General features: G+C 45.2%; 2 protein-coding genes across 2 annotated transcripts in view; one reads left to right on the top strand and one right to left on the bottom strand.

The window, feature by feature from the left end:
- Positions 1-8,707, bottom strand: part of SAR1B (secretion associated Ras related GTPase 1B) — a 186,680-nt gene that overhangs the window by 95,548 nt on the left and 82,425 nt on the right. The gene's annotated exons all lie outside the window — the stretch shown is intronic.
- Positions 4,190-7,927, top strand: TXNDC15 (thioredoxin domain containing 15). The gene is made up of 5 exons (XM_082489874.1): positions 4,190-4,257; positions 4,411-4,850; positions 5,421-5,584; positions 5,790-5,920; positions 6,821-7,927. Exons 1-5 carry the CDS (start codon positions 4,206-4,208, stop codon positions 7,015-7,017), a joined length of 984 nt encoding a protein of 327 aa, XP_082346000.1. The 5' UTR covers positions 4,190-4,205; the 3' UTR covers positions 7,018-7,927.

Below are 8,707 nucleotides of genomic sequence, written 5' to 3' on the forward strand. Positions count from 1 at the left end.
CCACTGAAGTTTTTCAGTAACTTTGGGGGAAACTGTGCAGCCCTGCCTGCCAGGAGCTGCAGTCTAGACTGCTGGTGCATGTCCTCCCCTCGCTCTCCAGCACCCTCTGTTTTCTCTTCCATGTACTTTCAAAGGCCCTGAATACCTTTAGAGTTGAAATAGTTTAAATAACAGTTGCAGTTATTTTGCAGACTTTTAAGTTGCTTTTACCTGAAAAAGACACCTGATGCCTTTTTTTTTTTTTTCCTTCTTTTTTTTGTGTTGGCCATTCTGGTCATTCTAAATACTTGGTTTTCAAGATGACCGGCTATGTTCAGAACAGAGTTCAACTACAGTCTGCCATGTCCTGGTCTAAAAATCAATTCCTGGATGTGGTTCCTTGAGTGGAATGGATTATTTTCTTGGTTGTAATGAAACATTAAGTATTAGATATTAAGTCAGTCATAAATTATATCATACAAGAATACAGGCTTTTCAGCTGTGTTAGAAGTCGCTTGACTGCTTCCATGGCTGCTGTGTTCTCTGCCGTGTAATGAACTGAGCCGTAGAAGTCGCAACGCAGTCTGTTCCCTCGACACAGAGTTGGTGTGCGAGGCCAGGTGCAGTTTCTGATGACAGGAACAGTTTATGATTTATTCATGCTGACGGACTAGCAGTGCTGGGGTGTCAGCTACGCAAGCTGGACATCTTGAAGGAGTCTTTAAGACGGTTATATCTTTTAATAATTTCATTTATGTGTATGATGAGACACCAAGGCTTGCTTTGGGGCTAGACTGGCATTTTTATGGTTTTGTACCTTCTCAGTGTGATCTCTTAAAGTAGCACAAATAGTACAGGGTAAAGTAGTGATATCGTACCTAGTAAATATGCCGGCTCAACAGAGTGTGGTTTTGGACCAAGACAAATGAAGATTCTTCTTGACAGTTAATCATTTAAAGCTGTAATGCCTAAAAGCAAAGGGCTGACTCGCTGTCTTGCATTCCATGCAAGGGTTCTGCCTGTGGCTCTGTGTTTATTGTTTAACATTTAGGAGAGAGGTGTGGCCTGACCGTACAGAATTGGCAGCCCAAAAGCTACTGCGTTCTGGAGCTGACTCTTGCCCAGGTTCCCTGCATGGCCTAGGGATGGCAATGTCTCCTCTTCCCCATCGGTAAAAACACAGCAAAAATATTGGCTTATCTTGCAGGGTTGCTGGAAGGAATAATTAGTTTAACTACTTTGAAGATGAAAAATGTTGTGGAATTCTTAAGTGTTGTTTAAATGATCTGAGGCAGATAAATCTTTCTGCCTTTCATGTTGGTTTTTTCCATACTACAAAAGTTTGTTGTAATTAGTGAAAAAATATCATAGTAACAATTAGTGCAAGTTTGATTACGTAGAGTAGACCTTTGAGATATGCATAATATTAAAATGTGTGTTTGCTATTCAAGTAGTCATATTTTTAAATAAAAATATTCAACTGCAGCCACACGGAGAAAACAAAGATTGCAAAGTCACACATCCCAAATATAGGGATAGTTTTAAGTTGCCCGTACAACCTCAGCCGGCACTCCTGACTTGAATGCTCGTCATGTTTTTCTCTACCTCATCTTTGCGCTATTGAATATATGGAATTTTGTCGCTGTGAGAACGTGTCAGGATTACACGAGTGGAAACCTTGGTCTTGGTGAAGGTCCCGGCATTGCCTCTTTATCCCAGTCTGTGTCCTCTTTTGCTCCATCTCTTGCCATGAAGGAGCTTGCCCAGCACAACTGAAATCTGGGGAGGGGAGAAGTCCAGCTCCTGAAATCTAAGATGCACAAATGACCACTGAGTTTTGGTGTTTATTCATGGGTGGAATAAAAGACTCATGTTTTGCAAATCTTCCTCTTTGCTAAATTTCAGATCATTCCCTAGCAAACAGAGCTTTTATAATGTGTCCAAAATTTTTGAATAGATGGAAAACAATGTATTTTTTTACTAGACTTTTTTCCTGAAAACAGACATTTGGCATTAAAAATCAGAAAAATATAAGCCACTGAAAACAGTTCTGCAACAAAACTGGCAGGCATCATAAGAAATGTGCCTTCTCTGTAATACATAAGCACCAGAATAGTATGTTTGTTGCGAGTTAGGTATGATAAAGCCTGACAATCTCTAATTCTTGGGGGTTCATCCATGTTCTGTTAACAGATTACTTATTATAGTCACCATAAAAAAGAATACAGTTTTGCACAAACCTTTTGATTTGTGTTACTGTTGCGATTAAATCCACGGAAGTGTCTCAGCTGGAGGTATGCTGCCAGAAAGCTATCTGTTATTTTAAATGTTTGGAACATCATCACCCATGTTTGAGACCCAATGCCATCCAGGACTGTGGTAGGGGAGATGCGAGACCCTGATGGCACAGAGTCGAGAGCTAGGAGCCACTTGCGGTCCTTGACCAGGAAAAGGAAAATTGTTTTTAAGTTGAAAATACCACTTTGTCTGAACACAAAGATAAGGACAATTGGGAATGGGGCAGCTTTTTCCTGACTCATCTGCACCAGCTTGGATTCCTTACAGGGCTTCTGCTTTCAAGCTTGCTTGCTTGGTCTATGTCAGCTGATCTAATTAATTATTTTCTCTCTATGTGCAATCCTCATGTTTTATATCTTTAGACTTTTATGTCCTCAATATTAATGCTTATGCAAATGGGACTTTGAAAGGAAAAAAAACTTCCAAGCAAGAAAACGTGCATTATAAGAAAGGAGTTGGAGAAGTGTCCGCTAGTAAAAACAAAGACAAAAATCCCATTTCTGTAATAAAGGGGACGCCCATCTCCATTTATGCTCGTGTAGTGTTTTCCTTGCTTTTTTGCCAGCATGTGTGTATGGTTCATACTCTTGTAGTTCATAATTTTCATTCACTTTTTGACAGATGCACAGCTTTGGCAAAATCTCATTGTGCGGTGCTGGCAGTTTGAAGAAACATGGTAAAAAATGGGGTATCTTGAAGTACTATGTTCATTTTCAAAATGCCACAAATAGTCCTGAAGCTTCACTGTTAAACAGAAAGCAAGTACTAATTCTGTGACAGGAGGAATATTATCTTATTTCCTAAAAAGAAATACCACAATACTTATCTTGCCTTTCAGCCTGGGGGCGTTGGTGGCACGCTGATGGCCAAGAGCTCGTCTTTTCTTTTTGGCTTTAAAAAATACGCCTTTAGTTTGCAGCCTTTTACCCTTACCCCAGCCTGGCTGTAGGTTAAAATTTAGTTTTCACGTGCAAAGATCCCAAACTGACTCTGTGTTTCTCTATAGTGGGTGGACTTAGGCAAATCCTTTGTCGGGCAGACCTGCTCACAGCAGAGCCTTAGGGCTGTGGCACCGGGTTGTAACAAAACACGCTTTTGGAATGAACCACAGGGTGCGTTTGTGTGCCCTCTCAATTACCCTTCAATCATAACATCCTGTCAAGTCCTCGGGATGACATTTCCCCTGTTGCAAGAATTTTTGACCTGAACTAATTTAAATCAACAGTGAGATGCCTGCCGAGCTCCAGCAGCCTCAGCAGACTGAAACTTGTTACACCGTGTCGGTACAGTTGTCGGTGAACTTGGCCCTGGGCTGCGAAGACAGCGCGAATGAACCCCGTGTCGCTGCTGCACAGGCGGGTTCAGCCGGGCTGACACGAGAAAACTTCGTTTAAAAATACACTGTTTGTATTTAATACTGCCAGAGACTGGGACCTGAACTGAATTCTCTCGTCTTTTACTGCTAAGCTCCAGCCGATTTCTGTCCCCTCGTGTGAGCATCACGGACACAGGGCGGTATTTTTGGAGCCCGCAGACGAACGCCGCTGTGGCGATCGTGTCGCCGCCACTGCGGCCTGCGCTGCCCCCCCCGCCCGGCGGCCTCTCCCCAGGGAAACACCAGCAGGGAGAGCGGTCGGAGGAGGAGGCGCGCACGCCGGGCGCAGCTCGCCCTCCCAGCAGCCAACGGCACAGAGCCGGTCCCGCGGAGGAACCGCCATCCCAGCCCCGCCGCGGCCTCTACCGGCGGTGCTGCCGCCACCGCCCATCCCGAGCCAAGACAAGATGGCGGCACGGCGACCCCGCTGCGCTCTACGCACGCACATACGCCGGTGACGCACCGGAAGCGGAAGTGGACTAGTGCTTCCGGCGGAAGCGGCCGTTGTCCGGGGAGACGCAGCGCTGGGGCAGCGGCTGGGTCCGGGACGAGGATGTGGTGGCTGCTGCTGGCGCTGGCCTGGCTCGGTAGGGCCCTCCCTGCAGGTGAGGACGACGGGCTTCGGTGGTGGTGGTGGCGGCGGCTGGGGTGGGCCCTGGGGACCGGGCAGTGTGTGTGGCGTCTCCCCAGGGCGGGCGGTGCGCGGGGAGGCCGGGGCTTGGCCGCAGCGCGGAGCTGATCTCTCCTTCCCGGCACAGGGGCGGTGACGGAGCAGAGCGCCGGCGGGCAGCCCCGCTCACCTGGGAGCGGCTCCACGCAGGGCGGCGGCGAGCCGGTGCGGTACCGGACTGCGGAGATGGCGGACGCCATGCTGGGCAGCGGGCTCCCCGCGCAGCAGGCCGTGGTGCTCTCGGTGGTGCCGGGGGAGGAGAGGGAAGGCCAGGCCTCCGTCGTCGCCAAGGGAGTTTGCGATGCGGCGGCCGGAGGCGATGGTTGCGGCGCAGGAAGCAGCCCTGCGGTTCCCCTGGGCCAGGCAGGCAGCCAGGGCCGGGAGCAGGCCGGGCTGGAGACGGTGCTGCCCGCGCCCACCGAGGAGCCGAATACTACTGACAGCGCCAAAGCTCCCAAAGTGAACTGTGAGGAGAGAAACACCACGGGCATCGACCGCTTCACACTGCAGATCCTGAACGTGTCTCAGGTAAGCAGATCACCCGGTTCGTTGCTTGGTGATGGTGTGAGGATGGTGGAAGATGCCTCGTCAGCACCGTGTGGGTGTTTTTTTCTGTCTTTGACTTAATGGATTTCCTTGCATAATGTTCTCTGTGCTGTCAAAAAGAGACAATGTCTGAGCAAGGAGGCTTTTTCTGTCATTCAGAACAAAAAAAAAAACAACGGAGATACAGCTCAGCCCACATGCCTGCATCTCTCCTCTGTGTGCGTGCAGTGAACTGTCAGCTTTCATGCTGCATGGATTAGTGTCTGTCTCTGATGTTGTTAATGATGCTTACTGTCAGTGTCTATTTCCAGCTTGTTTCTTGTCATGGTTATGTATATATATATATATATTAAGTAATAAACCTTTAAAATAACCTTTAAAAGAGGTTACATACAATTCTCCATCTGTTTGAAAAAGGTTAAACAAATGTACAGCTACTTGATAAATATTGCCAAGTATCTAATTGATTGCTGACTTATGCATTCCTGCGTAGAATGTAACTCTGTTAAATATGTAATTGTCCATGTTTGTTTTTCTTTTGCTTTGTTGAAGGACCTGATGGAATTCTTAAACCCAAACAGCAGTGACTGTACGTTAGTCTTGTTCTATACGCCGTGGTGCCGCTTTTCTGCCAGTCTGGCACCTCATTTTAATTCTTTACCTCGAGCATTTCCAACTCTTCGGTTCCTGGCACTGGATGCCTCTCAGCACAGCAGGTAACTTACACTTCCTGTGCTCTAGCATCAGTTTATTTCTGTTAGCAAGTTGTGTGTTTTAAAAACAGGAGTGATTTTTTTTTTTCTTATAAAGGGACAATTTAGTTTAGTAAAACTGACACTTGCTGTATTGTGACTGTCTTTTATTTCTCTCTCTAGTGGATTTCTTTTCCTTCATGCTTTGTATTTGCTTTATGTCCATCAGTTTATCAACCAGATTTGGAACTGTGGCCGTACCCAATATCCTCCTTTTCCAAGGTGCTAAACCTATGGCTAGATTTAATCATACAGACAGAACGCTGGAAACGCTGAAAGACTTCATTTTTAATCAAACAGGTATGTAAATCAGCCCTGATGTGTCAGTAGGAAGAACAGGCTGATTTTTAGCTCCAAACAAAGCTTTCCTCTCCTTGTTGTTTGTTCTTTTAAACAAATTTCATGAAGACCCTGAGAAGACCCGGCAGAGGTTTATACAATCAGCTGCTGTAGTGAGCTGGATCTCAGGGTGTGCTGAAAGCAGAAACTCAACTCATTTGGCTGTTGTCACGGAGTAGTGGGAAACAGTGGGGCTTAGCTGGAGAGGGTGCTGGAAGGCTTGAGCACATCTTCTTGCCCAAATATTTAGTTTGGGAATAAAGGCAGATGAACCTTGGGATCATTGCCGGAGCCATGTAAGACTGACAGCGGCAGGGGGATAAGACGGTTTCAGTTCTTGTGCTGGAGGAGACAAAAGGATTCCAGTTTCCATCATCTGGCTGTCCACGTTGTGAGCTCAGCGCCAGCCAACTCTCTGTGCTTCTGTAAAGAAAAACAAACCAAAACGAAAACCGTGCTGGGTTTGGGTGCTGCTTTCCTTGCTCGCTGTGCTCTATGGGTTTTGTGCCCTATGAGGCCTACAAGGGCCTTCGTTAGAGGCCAGAAATTGTTAGATTTGCTAATATGGTGGAAATACTCAAAACAACACAAACAAAAAACCTCCCACAAACTTACACAAGGCTGGGCTGTGGAAGGATAGAACAAGCTTCTCCTATTACAAAAATACACATAAAAATCAATATGTTTTTATGCCAGTAAACTGTATGCTAGATAGATGTTAACATACCAGGACCATCTCGCCAAAATGTTAAGTCTAACTGTACATGCACCTTAATGTGAGAACAGGAACAAAGCTCCAAATACAACCAACTTCTCTGTATTTTATGATTAGTGGTGTTGATCTAGTGCTTTCTTTTTTAGGTATAGAAGCTAAAAGCGATGTGGCTGTGACGGAGGAGGACTGGGAAGGGCCCTTGCCCAGCGTTCTGACGAAAGGCATAGACTGGCTGCTTCTCTTTTCTTTGCTCTTCCTGGCTAGCTTTGTCATGTACGCTACTGTTCGAACAGAGAGCATTCGGTGGTTGATCCCAGGACAGGAACACGAACACCAGGAGTAATCTGAGATGCTGAAATTGGGACAGAATTTCCCTCTTACTAGTAAAGTGGGAGTTTGTACGGACAGAAGAATGAACTGTGGGATTTGTTGGTTGTAATTTATAATCGTGACTAAAAATCTGCTTTATTTATCAACTACTGAATCTGTAAAAAGCAAATTGGTGGTGATTAATGTGGTAAGTAAACAAATATGAAAAAACATGAACGAAAAAAGTATTTATTAAGCTGCTCTGATCAGCTTATTTTTCATGGACTTTAATGTAAATAGGTGATACAGTTCTACTTTGCTCTTCTGAAGAGGTCCCCGTGCTTTGTAGATGGATTAAGATTTTTACAGCGCGTTGGCCTGCGTGCGTGGCACTGCTTGGCGCAGCAGCAGAGTTTGTTACGCTCTGGTGGGATCTGGGGATCTTCTTTTACAGATCCTGCAGATGTATGAACTAAAGCTTCTACATAGACGACATGGTAAATGCTACGGAATTGGGATGTGTTGGCCCACCCGGGTTATATTCAGGTTTTGGCTCTGTATTCCCAAAATACATTATTTTAAAGGAAAACGTCAGTGAATAGTGATGTTGCTAAATTAGTTTGACGGGCAGTAAAATGAACTATGAAGAAAAAGATGTTTTAAAAAATAATAGACTTCAAATGAGTTATTCCATTGTATACCAGCGATAACAATTCCAAAGTGCGTGGTAAAGCTCTTGACAAGGTGTTTCCCACCTTTGGTGCCAGGGTTCGATGATGTTTTCCTTGCTCACGAGTTCCAAAGCTCTATGAGTTTTGACTTAGTGACAGCTCTTTATAAGATTTAGAGTAACTTCCAAAGCTCACCTTATTATTTTTGTATGTGTATACGTAACTTACCATGCTCCTGGAGAATTAAACTGCATTCATTGTCCTTACTCTTTTTAAAATAAACCAGGTTTTCAGTGTAACCTTTTAAGTTACTTTTGTACAGGACTAAAAACACACAACTTCTGGAGCACATATCACCTGCCTGAATCAGCGAGACCAGTCTTGAGATTTATTTAAATTTCTGCTAGCATGTTTGCTGGTTGCACAGTCTGCAGCCGAGGCTACATAAAGAATTGATATGGGGTTTAGTTACAGTTAGCGTGGGAGACTGAATAAGGTGTGGACTGATATGTTGTGTGTTTTTTGGATTATTTGATTGCGTAGTGTTTGTATGTGGTGGGGGCCTGCCGTAGTACCCTGAGAGGAACCTTTTAGAGTGCGAATTAAGCTAAGAAGAAACAAAGACTGTCGTAAGATTTGTTGTTTGACAAAGAGCTCGTATCCCTGCAACGTAATTCTTCAGGTATTTTTCCTGGTGGCTGCATCTCCCACCTTCCCTTTTTCCTGGTGGCTGCATCTCCCACCTTCCCTTTTTCCTGGTGGCTGCATCTCCCACCTTCCCTTTTTCCTGGTGGCTGCATCTCCCACCTTCCCTTTTTCATTTGACAAGCAAGTTCCTGCCGCTTTTTGCTGTGTTTCCGAATATAGGTGTGATGTTTTGGAGGTGCGAACTCGGGACGTGGCCTTTGCAACCTATTTCTGGTCAAAATTCTGCTCTCCAGTTTGCCAAGCTGAGGACCTTTATTTTTTCTGCCTGTTAAAAGGAATCTGCGCCGATCAAACTTTGGCATTACTTCAGATAAATAAAACACTAGGCAGCGTTTTATTAATGAA

This window comes from Vanellus vanellus (assembly GCF_965231255.1).
Source record: "Vanellus vanellus genome assembly, chromosome: 13".
Classification (NCBI taxonomy): domain Eukaryota; kingdom Metazoa; phylum Chordata; class Aves; order Charadriiformes; family Charadriidae; genus Vanellus; species Vanellus vanellus.

Coding starts and splice junctions, on each gene's coding strand:
- TXNDC15 (XM_082489874.1), top strand. CDS start 4,206: ATGTGGTGGCTGCTGCTGGCGCTGGCCTGGCTCGGTAGGGCCCTCCCT. Junction 4,258..4,410: donor CGGTAGGGCCCTCCCTGCAG/GTGAGGACGACG, acceptor TTCCCGGCACAG/GGGCGGTGACGGAGCAGAGC. Junction 5,921..6,820: donor CTTCATTTTTAATCAAACAG/GTATGTAAATCA, acceptor TTTCTTTTTTAG/GTATAGAAGCTAAAAGCGAT.